This window comes from Eubalaena glacialis, chromosome 10 (assembly GCF_028564815.1).
Source record: "Eubalaena glacialis isolate mEubGla1 chromosome 10, mEubGla1.1.hap2.+ XY, whole genome shotgun sequence".
In the NCBI taxonomy this organism is placed as follows: Eukaryota; Metazoa; Chordata; class Mammalia; order Artiodactyla; family Balaenidae; genus Eubalaena; species Eubalaena glacialis.
Window position 1 is genome coordinate 116,368,290 of NC_083725.1, and position 11,427 is coordinate 116,379,716.

The 11,427-nt window shown below is 53.0% G+C and overlaps 1 protein-coding gene across 1 annotated transcript; it reads right to left on the reverse strand.

The window, feature by feature from the left end:
* Positions 1-1,153: 1,153 nt before the first annotated feature.
* Positions 1,154-8,837, reverse strand: ZDHHC24 (zinc finger DHHC-type containing 24). The gene is made up of 3 exons (XM_061202098.1): positions 8,480-8,837; positions 7,018-7,295; positions 1,154-3,723 (listed from the first exon to the last, which is right to left on the reverse strand). Exons 1-3 carry the CDS (start codon positions 8,758-8,760, stop codon positions 3,428-3,430), a joined length of 855 nt encoding a protein of 284 aa, XP_061058081.1. The 5' UTR covers positions 8,761-8,837; the 3' UTR covers positions 1,154-3,427.
* Between the last annotated feature and the right edge of the window lie 2,590 nt (positions 8,838-11,427).

Sequence of the window (11,427 nt, forward strand, 5' to 3'; positions counted from 1 at the left end):
GAGAAAACATCTGAAGATATGACTGAGAACTTTCTAGAACTGATGAAAGACATCAATTCATAGAATCAAGAAACCTAAGGAATGCCATTTAGATAAATACAAAGAAAACCACACTTGGACACATCACAGTAAAATGTAGAATACCAAAGACAAAAAAATCTTAAAAGCAGTTAGAGACAGAAAGTATCTTCAAAGGAACAGTAACAACAAAACAATGAAATAGATGACAGCTGACTTACAGCAACAATAGACACCAGAAGACAGAACGATATTTTCAATATATTGACAGGAAATAACTATTAGCCTAGAATTCTACACCCAGCAAAAAATAAAAGGGTAAAAAACTAGACAAGATAGGACAATAGCACAAAATAAAGGAGTAGAACTATATCCAAGAACGTTAATTACAATAGATAAAAATGACTAAATACTGGGACTTACCTGGCCGGCAGTCCAGTGGTTAAGACTCTCTGCTTCCACTGCAAGGGGCACAGGTTTGATCCCTGGTCAGGGAACTAAGATCCCACATGCTGTGTGGCGTGGCCAAAAAAAATTGACTATACTTCAGTTATTAGAAGACAAAGATTTAAACAATCCATCTACAGGCCATTCTTAAGAGGCAGAGAATGAAAGTAAAAGAATCAAAACTCAACATACTTGGAATAGAAGGGAACTTTCTCAGCCTAATAAAAGTCATCTATTAAATAAAAAAACAGCAAACATATTTTATGGTGAAATATTGAAATCATTCCCTCTAATGTGAGAAACAAGTCAAGGGTAGCCACCCTTTCTTCCACCCAGAGAGGCAAGAAAAATAAGAGATAGTTCCCCGGTGGTCTAGTGGTTAGGATGCTGGGCTTTCACTGCCATGGCCTGGGTTCAATCCCTGGTCGGGGAACTGAGACCCTGTAGGTCGCGTGGCACAGCCAAAAAAATTAAAAATAAGAGAGGTAAAAATTAAAAAGGAAGAACAAAACTATCTTTTCATAGATATGATTATAAATACAGAAAACCCAGAAGAATTTTCAAGTAAATAATAAGTTTTAGATTTGCTGGACATAAGAAAATTATTTTCATAAACTATGAATGATAGCATCACAATATCAAATACATAAGAATAAATCTAACCAAAAAAGGCATGATCTTTATGAGAAAACATACATAACTTTATTGAAAACATTAAATGGAGAGATACACCATGTTCACAAACTGGAAAATTCAATTTCACGTGGATGTTGATTTTCCCCAAACTGATCTATATAGATTCAGTTAGGTTCCATTCACAATTTCAAGGGGGGTTTTTATTGGTGGAACTTGACAAGCTGATTCTAAAATTTATATGGAAGAGCAAGGGCCAAGTATAGATCTTAGGAGATCATACACAGGGGTAGATAAAATGATCAGTGGGACAAGAGAGAAAAATAAATTGTGGTATATTCAATGGATCACTATACAGCAAAGAAAAGGAATGCTCTACAGCCACACACATTAATTTGGGTAAATCTTAGAAACATATTATTGAAGGAAAAAGCAAATCACAGAAGAATAAACATGGTGTGGCTCCGTTTATATAAAATTCAAAAACATGCAAAACCAGTACAAACATATGTAATAAAATCACAGAGCAAAGCAAGGGGATGATTAAGACAGCACAGTGTTTCCTCTACCAGGGAGGGGCACAGCAGGGACCTCAAAGGAAATAGTATCCATTTCTTAAATGGGGGGGGGGGTGTTGTTTCTCTTTATTTTATAAATATTTCCTTGTATCTTTTCACTACAGAAAAAAAACCAAGAAAAGATATTCTGGAGGGTGAGGGGTAAAGCAGTAGACGAAACAGAAGTCTGCCAATGCTTATGTACAGCACAAAGTGACAAGTATACCAAGTTCCTAACAGAGTTAAAAACTAGTAACAGAGCATGCTGTTCAGAAAAACAAATAAGTCTTAGCAGCTCAAACCTTTGTGGGCATGGGCGGGGCCTGTCAGAAGGGTGGGCTTCTCTGAGGGTTCTTGGAAGGCAAGCCTGCCATGTCACTGAAGGACTACCCCCCTCCCCCAGCAGCACTTGTAGGTTTTCACTTAACTTCATTTTTGGTCCAGTCCCTCACCCCCACCCTCCCCAGGGCCCCCGAGATGCAAAGCTTCTTCGAAAAGCCCCCGCCTCCACCCCAGCGGGGTAGCAAGGAGTCAGGTGGGTCCTGGGGGGCGGGGCAACCTAGCTGCTTCTCATAGAGACCTTGAATCAGTCCCGTCCCTACTGTCAGCCCCAAACCTTGCCTTCCACGGTGAACCTCTCCAGGGCTCCTGGGGGCAATCGGGCTGCCTCTCGGCCCCTCCAAGAGGGGAACGCTTAATTTCAAGTTCTAATTCTCTAAGAGAGTAAATTAGCCTCTATCCACTTTCCATCTTTCAGAATGTTGTCAGGCTCTTTGGTCTAGTGCTGTCTCCCTCCTATTTTCTTTGTCTTTGTAAATTTACATCATTTTTAATTTCTTTACTATCATTTTAGATTTTAAGAGGAAACAAACTCACATGTTTAAACCTGCCACATTTAACTGGAAATGTCTATTTACTATATTTAAATAAAAGTGTTTAACAAGTAGCTCCTGAAGAGTCCGGAGAGGAGGAGCTTAGCAGTCTCAGCACCATCCAGCCAGCACAGATGCTTGAACATCCCCACCTGATTTCTCTGCCTTGATTTTTTCGGCTGTTCAAGGGTGAAGGAGAAAGCACAAAGATCTGGGTTCAAATCCAGACTCCTCCATTTACTACCACATGATCTTATCACATCAACTCTCAGGGCTTTATCACCCACATAATTGCTACCCAGTGCACCGGGTTAGCTGGCGAGAAGTTCATTGAAATTGTTGCTGTGAAATGTTCCTAACTATAAAGCACTGAACCTGGGAAAGAATTCTGGATTCTCATACCCTGGATCACTACATTCTGCCTTAAGCTGCTGGCCACCCCACTGCCCCAAGGCCGCAGGAGGCAGAGCCCTGGCTCCTCACACCCTCAGGCATTCTGTGGTTCCCAGGCCTGACAATCAGAGGAACCAAAAACAGCAGCCCGGGAAACAGTGAAGGTCCAGAAACCCACAAAGATGGAGGGAGTCCACGCACCAAGTGGGCACTTTATTAACCTGGCAAAGGGGCAGCTGGGCAGGCCGAGCAGCCCCCTGCCAGACCCTTCGCTGTACTCAGGGGCCACTGATAGAGGCAGAGCCGCAGGGCCCAAGCCCTGGACACTAGGAGTCCAAGCTGGGCAAGGGCAAGGCTAAGGGCGGGGCTGGAGTTGCTGAAAGCAGGCATCAAGTACCAGCGTACCAGCCTACCTCCCCTTCTGAGGCTGGGGGTGGGCCTGAAATGAGTTATTTGAGTCCCCTCTCCTGTTCCCCACTCCTTGTACAGCGCAGGCTCTTCCTGGAGTCAGGAAGCCATGAGTCCCACATCAGCTGTGGTCTGGAAGGTGATGCCGTCCCCCGGCAACGGGGAGGCCAGGAAGGGCCAGAGCCAGACAAGGACCCAGCGGGGCCCCAGGGCCGCCTGCAGGTTGTGGGAGAGGCCCAGGTCGTAAGAGTGCTGGCCCCGAGCCCACTCCCACGTGGTCTGGCCCCTCAGCAGCAACATCCCATGGAAGAGCAGTCCAGCCCCGCACAACAGTGCACCCGCCACACACGTGTCGGTCACGAAGGCCAGTGCGAACTGCGCCAGAGACACTCTGCCTGCAAGGAGAGAGCAGAGAGGGTCAAGGAGAAGCAGCAGGCCCAGCCGTCCCAGAGCCCAGCTCCCGCCCTCCTCCCGTCCCCTACTCCACCATGAAGCAGGGCGCATTGCTCCGTTCAGCAAACACTGAGTTGTTGCTCCCTGGCCAACCCGTGCCGGCTGATGGGAACACACTGGTGAAACGGGCAGACACAGCCCCCTGCCCTAGATGTGACTTTCACTCATGCATCACAAACTTGTGAGCACCCCCCATGAATACCAGGATGACTGGCAGGTAGCATCTCCGACCTCAGGGAGCTCACAGACAGACATTCAAGAGATCATGTCTCAGTTACTTAATTACAGCTGTGATGTGTGTGACAATGGAAAAGTACAGCATCTTGCATCATCTTGACCCACAGTAGGGAATAAGTATCAGGTGAACTAATGAACTACAAGATGCCGTGAAATGTGATGTCGAGCGAGAGAAGCCAGACACAAAAGGTTATGTATCGTATGGTGCCATTTATATGAAATGTCCCAAACAGACAAATCCATAGAGACAGAAGATTAGTGGTTGCCAGGGGCTGGGGGCACTAGGGGGAAATAGGGAGTGACTGCTTAATGGGTACAGGGTTTCTTTTGGGGGCGATGAAAATGGTCTGGAATTAGACAGTGGTGATGGCTGCACAACACTGCGAATATACTAAATGCAACTGAATTGTGCACTTGAAAATGGTTAAAATTATGAGTTTCATGTTATGTGAATGTTTTTTCAATAAAAAAAGAGAGCCTACTGGCGGGGAGATGACATGGAAACTTATTAAGAGGCTCAGGGAAATAAACTTCATCTATTTTGACAGTGATATTTTGGGTGATGCCTGAAGGTTAAGGAGGTATTTGCTAAGTGAAGAGGGGAGAACACATTCTGTTTGAAGGTCCTGAGGCAGGATGGAGAGGTGCCTGCGAGACAAGTGAGTGGACAGTTCTGGAAGCTCAGGAGAGAAGCCCAGGCTGGATGCGCAGATTTGTGAGTGGTTGGTACCCGGGCGGTTCTGAGACCCGGCACAGTGTGTAGGGAGATGAGAACGGCGTCTCGACCTCAGCCAGGAAACCAGGTCCTTAGGGATCAGATATAGGGAAACCAGGAAGGAAGGAGGAAACCCCAAAGTACAAGCTGTCAGGGACGTCAAGCGTAGAGCCCTTTAAGGAGGCTGAAGGCCAGCAGTTTTATGAGGCTGAAAGGTCTCATAAGCAAGAAAAGAACACAGAAGGGTCCTCTGGGTTTTGTGGAGCCAGAGGCCCGGGGACTGTGGCAGTCTCGGAGGACGGGTGGGGGCAGAAGTCAGTTTGGAGCAGGTGGAGGAATGGGTGGGAGGCAAGGAAAAGCAGCCTATGAGCCCAGGCAAGTCCTTTGACTTGGCTGCTGATGGAAGAGCCAGAAGGCATGAGCTGGAAGAGGAGGACGTGGGGTGAAGAGAGGCTTTGTACCAGGTGGGAAAACCCGAAGGAAGCCAGTGGAGGGAGCCTGGAGTGGCAGGAGGAGAAGCAACACACGGTGTGAGGCCTCCAAGCGGGGAGGAGGGGTCGGGCACCAGGAGGAGCTGGGGCAGTCAGCTTCTGCCCCCAGGACGGGACAGCCGATTCTGGACGTGCCATCTGATGTCTAATTTCCTCTGTGATGTATTTTCAAGAGAGGTTGGGGCTTGGAGGACAAGAAAGTGGGAAGAATTGAGCTGCAGCCATTAGGGGGAGGAAGCTTATGAGAAACCAGGGCAGCCAGGCACCGCTGAGGGCCTGTTGAGGTCAGCAGCCATGAACGTGACATGAAAGCAACTGCCACATAGTACCAGGCATCTCTGGCAGCTCTCCGCAGCCAAGGGCAGACACAGAGAAGCCAGGAAGGCACAGCGGAAGGAGGACGGAGCAAAAAGGCTTGAGATGAAATGTTGCAGAAGGCCGGTGGAATGAGGGCGCTACGCTGGACCTGGGGCGGTGAAGGGGGAAGGTGCTGATGGACAGAAAGGTGAGGGCCAGGAGCTCCGGAGCAGGTGTCGCGGAGCACAGAGTGAGAGATGGATAGGAGAGGTGGTGGGGGCAGAGAGAGGGGTGACATGGGGTGCTCTGGGAGGTGACACATTTTGGATTCTGACACGACTCGGCGGGGGGGGATGTGGGAGTAGGGGAAGGGAGGAGGGGAGGAGGTCAAGAGGCTGAACGACTGGGGCCATTCACCCACGCTTTCAGATACCTATGCCTTCAGCAAGGCCCAGGGCTGAGAGGGAGACGAGGGGCCGGAGCCCAAGTCTTCAGTGACGGCGGGGAGCGAGTGGGAGACTGTGGATGGCCGGGGGTTGGGGGCGTGCAGACAGGAGCAGCTGGAGGGCTTGAGTCTCAGTGGAGGCAGGGGGTCATGAGGAGGGCAGAGGAGGGCTGCTCAGGAAGCCAGTGTGGGCACAGGAAGACCCTGACAGCCCCACTGGGCCTCCCAAGACCCCCCCTGGGCTGCAGGGAGGGGGGTCCTGGGGACAGAGCTGGGCTTAGATAGGATGAGGAGACAGAGCCACTATTCAGAGTGGTCAGGGAGTTTAGTAATCGCAGGACAAGGCTACAGAGAGGACCGTGGACAGGTCAGGAGGAAGGAGTCAGGGAAAAGAAAGCCCGAAGCATTATGGGGGGCAGAGAACAAAGTATAAAAAACCAGTGGGATTTCTACCTTGGGTGGTGTCAGAGGAAAGTGTCAACCAGAACACAGCCTCTCAATCAGTCTCCTGATTCAAAACGTCCCCTCCCCACTTCCAAGACTGGACCTTCCCCTGCCTGTAACTTTCACTGGCTCCCCACCGCCCAGTCAAGTAAGGACCATCTCCTCACACTCCATTCAAGGCCCTCCACCATCCAGTCCTCACTTACTGCCCTAGCCTTAATTCTCACAATTCCCATCAAATGCCTTCACTACTCCGTGCCCAACCTCCAAGCCTTTGTTCACGCTGCTCCCCTAGCTCCGAATGCCCCCCACTTAGAATGCTCTCTCACCGTCCCATCCCCCTCTAGGTGAAATCCCACTAGTCTTTCCTCCCCTGGCTCCACTTTCTGGAACCCTCCCCTGATTCTCTCAGCCAGAACTCTGTACCTACGTTGAGGCCCTGTATTTTACCAGACCGCACACCCAAGTGAATACCAGGCTCCCCTCACCTCCCGTAATTGACATTGGGACTAGGTCCCCAGGGCGCTGCCTGGAGAACCAGCCGGAAATCCCATCGCCCACCAGAATGGGCCTCTGCCTCCCTGTGGAGGCCTCCCTGGCCCCCCACCTGTGAGCAGCATGAGCCAGGGCAGCAGGAGGAGGGCGGCGGTGTGGAGGGGTGTCTGGGCTCGCAGCAGGGCTGACAGGGCAGGGCCCAGCAGCACAGAGATGTGCAGCAGGACACCTGCGGCGTGAAGCAGCAGACACAGGAAGGGCCGGTAGTTGTGGAAGCCCACGCAGCGGCCCAGCAGGCGGCAGTGGTGGTCCCGGCGAAGGATGCAGATGCGGCAGGCAGAGCAATGCCCGCTGCGCGGTGGCACCTGGCTTTGGCACTGGTAGCAGTAACTGCAGGGAAGGAACCACAGGGTCAGTTCCCCCAGCAGCTCTGAGTGCCCCATTTCATGCCCGGTCAGCCCCTGAGCCCATCCTGGGGAAGCAGGCACAGCCCCTGCCCTCTCTAAGCTTCAGGTTCTTCACAGGTAAATGCAGGCTAAACACCACTTCCCAGGCCCTTCCATTCCTGGCACAGCAGGTCTGAGGGCTCTTCCAGCTCTGAGAGCCCCAGTCCTGAGGCCTTTCTCTGGTCTCTAACACCCGGAAGCAAACTTCTCCTGTCCTCCACTGTTACCACCTCCGTCCAAGTCACCATGAGCTCCCCCCTGGATTATTGCAACAGCCTCTTGCCTGGCTTCCCTGACTCCACCTTTGTCCCAACTGGTGTAGTCTCACCCCAGCAGCCAGACTGATCCTTTTAAAATCTAAGTCAGGGGAACTCCCTGGAGGTCCACTGCTTAGGACTCCGCGCTTTCACTGCTGAGGGCCCGGGTTCGATCCCTGGCACGGCCAAGAAAAAAATAAATCAATTAAATAAAATCTAAGTCATGTCCCTCCTCTGCTCAAAACCCTCCAATGGCTCTCCATTTCACTTCTAGTGAAAAGCAAAGTCTTCGAGGTCTTACAAGGTCTTTACGTCTCTGACTTCTCTTCTCCCCCCTCACTCCACCTTGGCCACACTTGCTGTCTTGCTGTTCCTGGAACATGCTGGGCACACAAATGCCTCAGAGTCTTTGCATTATCTGTTCCCTCTGCCTGGAACATTCTTCCCCCAGATGACTGTGGCTAACTCTCCCCCCTCCTTCAAGTCTTTGCTCAAATGCCACCTTCTCAATGAGGCCTACCTTGACCACCCTATTTCAAACTGCAATTTGAGTCTCCTTTATCCTGCTCTGTTTCCTTACCACCAACACCTTCTAACATTCTACATTATTTGCTGACTTATTACGCCTAAAGTTTATCATCTGCCCCCTCCCTGAAATCAGGAATATGTTTTATTGTACCTCCAGTGCCTGGAATAGTACCTTGCACGTAGTAGGTACTCGAATATTTGTAAGTGGATGAATGATACTCCTTCTGCCGTCTGGTTCAAGCGGATCTTACTGTAAACTGGTTCTAACATCTTCAGGTCCTGAGGCCCTCCCCCTGCCCAAAGCTCCCGCTTCTCCCCCCGCCAGATCCCGTGCCCCACTCACGCCCAGCCCTGGCCCAGACCACGGCCGGCCAGCATCACACCCCGGATGCTGGGGTCCGAGCGCAGGAAGAGCCCCACGTTGCCCAGTAGGTTGAGCAGCTGGAAGGTTGCCAGCGCAAGCTGCAAGGTCCGGGCCAAGGGTCCCAGTGGGGGCGGTCCGGGACCCAGTACCAGCACGTAGGCCAGCTCCAGGCCCACGGCCGCGGCCCACAGCGCGGTGAGCACAAGAGGAAGCCGCGCGGACGCCGCCTCCGCGTCCCCCACAGCCCAGGGTTGCCCCATGGCCTGGACCCACTAGCGGTCGGATCCCGGGTACCCCGCCGCTTCCGTGTTGGGGCGGGGAGAGTGGCAAACGGACGTCTGCTACGACCAATAGAAGCTCTGAAGGGGTGAGTGAGCGTTCAGGTTCACGGGGAGGGCCCGCAGATACGGAGATGTGATTGAACGGCCGAACGAGCCAAAGAGATGCTTGGAATCTCGTTGGCGCTAGAGCCGGTAGGGCAGCGCGGTTACAGCCCACCCACGCAGGCCCCGCCCCTCCCGCAGAAGTCCCGCACACTGGTGCCGCTGGCCGGCACTCCGGGAGGATTGAGTCGCAGCCTCGGTGGCGTCGGGGATTCGCGGCTCAGCACATTCCCCCTCTCACCCTAGTCGCCCCGATATTACCCCTGCCTTGGCCCATCCGGCTGGCTTGGAGCCCCTCCCCATGCTCTAGTGTCTCCCTTCATCACCCCAGAAAACATTCAAAACAGCTCGGCGCCTCGGTGTTTCTGACTGTGAAATGGGAACAGTGCTCCCTGTTCCCCACCAGCGCGGCGCAGGAAAAGGGTCATGAGGAGGCCCAAAAGGTAGCTTCTAGAGCAGTCTGCAGCCACTATTATTATCGTCATCTTCGTTGTACACGTGAGGAAACAGACTCAAAGAGGGCCCGTGGCTTTCCCAAGAGTCACACAGCGCCCAAGCTGCGGAGCCGGAACGCGAACCCCGGATCTCCGCCACGGGGTACACCCCAGTGCCCCCAAATTCTGCAGTCTCCTAGCCTCAGGACAACCTGCTGCCTGGTCCCGACCCGAGTGGCCTCGCCCCCATCCGGCCCCTCCCTCCTCCCCCATATTTAGCGGGAATCCGATCCGGGGCTGGGCCGGGCGCTACTTAACGCGGCCCCCATGTTCTGGAGCCCGCCGAGCGGAGCGGAGCCAGGACCCCGAGCGAGATGATGATGGTTATGCAGCCCGAGGGTCTGGGGACCGGGGAGGGGCCCTTCGCGGGCGGCGGCGGCAGGGGCGGCGAGTACATGGAACAGGAGGAGGACTGGGACCGCGACCTGCTGCTGGACCCGGCCTGGGAGAAGCAGCAGCGGAAAGTGAGTGCTAGCCCATTTCCTGATGGCAAAACTGAGGCCTGAGAAGCCAGGCGGTTTGTCCTTGGCATCTCAGCAGGTCAAGGGCAGAGCCTGTCTTAACCCTCAGTGCCACTTCCTCGCCCAGGCTCTGCCCATCAGTCCTCTGCTGTCCCCCAGGGCCCGAATAGAGGGCTGGAGACCCTCACGAGGGGTTTAGGAGGGCAAGAAGAGTTTCTGGGGTCCCCACCCCACAGGGTTCATTCCCCTGGGCCCACTGCTCCACTTCTGCTAAGGAATATGGTTTGGGCAAAGCCCGGGAGATCCAAGTTCGGTGTGGGTGGTGTCGGGAAGAATGATCTTTGTCTCCACAACCCCACTCTCTAGTGAAATATTCCCAGACCCCACCTGCGGACTTGCAGCCAGGCAGCTAGAGGACTTGGGAGTGTGGGGAAGGGGTAACCGTCCCAGACCCCTTCCCCACCCTCTGTATGTTCTCTCCAGTGTGGTGTCCGTGGTCACTCTATCCCAACTGTCAAATGAGGAAACTGGGGCTGAGATAGGACCCAAATCATATGCTGTCAGAAAACAGGATGCCCCGCAACCTGAGGGTCTTTGCCCATTGCTTGCCCCACCCCCATTCTTTCCCAAGATACCCCTCCTCACCCCAGCGGCCCTGAATCTGCTGAAAAGGCCACGAGGTCAGGGAGGAGGGGAGCCCTGGGTTCCCTTTCGTGGTAGGTAACCTGACTCTCTGGCCAGATAGACATTTCGTGCTGAGGCAGCACCTTGGAGGAGCTGAGAGGGGCACATGGGCAGCTGCTGCCCAGGCCCAGCCTTGTAAGGCACTCGGGCCTCCCCTCCCCGATCTATTTTCACTCCCAGACTTTCCCAAGTGGAGGGGGCAGGACACCTGGGGACCCAAAAGAGAAAATGATCCAGGCTGGAGTGAGGAAACTTTGGGGAGTGTGTCAGGACAGCGGTAGGAGTGTACCACAAGGTCATTAGACCCTGCTCAGCACTTGCCAACAGTGTATGTGTCCAGGAAAGGGCAGGGGAACAGGGGTGTTTGGTGGAATTTGCAGGATCTGAGAATCCCAGAATTTAGAATCAGAGCATTTCCGCTGGGTTAGTTGACAGGAGATGACCCCAGGGGCTGGGAGGCTCAGCTGACTCAGCTAGGGTGCCCGGGGTGACACGCCTCCCCCCAGGCTCCTCCTGCACCTGTCTCCAAGCAGGGCTGTGGTCCTTGGGTCCAGCAATCTCCCGGTGATGTCATCCCTGTCCCTGGCTCCAGCTGCCATCTGCTCTGCAACAACTCCTATCCCCCCACCCACCCACCCACCCAGGCCTCTTCCAGATCCAGGTCCACATGCTCCTCATAAGATACAGGCTAGTCTGTAACTTGCTTTCATCACTTAAAATATCAGGAGCATCCTTCCAACCCAACTTACAGCCACCCACCTCATCGACTCATTCAATGATTGCATAGAGTAGATGCTCTGTAAATTCATCAGCACCCCCTGGAGTTGGACATTCCGGTTGTTTCTCATCTAACATTGTTTATTACAATGTAATGAACATCTCTGTGCTCAGCTTTAGTCCCACCC

Excerpts from the sequence above, each read along its gene's own strand:
- ZDHHC24 (XM_061202098.1), bottom strand. The coding sequence starts at position 8,760 with ATGGGGCAACCCTGGGCTGTGGGGGACGCGGAGGCGGCGTCCGCGCGG. Across the intron at positions 7,296-8,479 it reads GGTCTGGGCCAGGGCTGGGC|TTACTGCTACCAGTGCCAAA; the intron begins GTGAGTGGGGCA and ends CCTTCCCTGCAG. Across the intron at positions 3,724-7,017 it reads CTGGCTCATGCTGCTCACAG|GCAGAGTGTCTCTGGCGCAG; the intron begins GTGGGGGGCCAG and ends CTCTCCTTGCAG.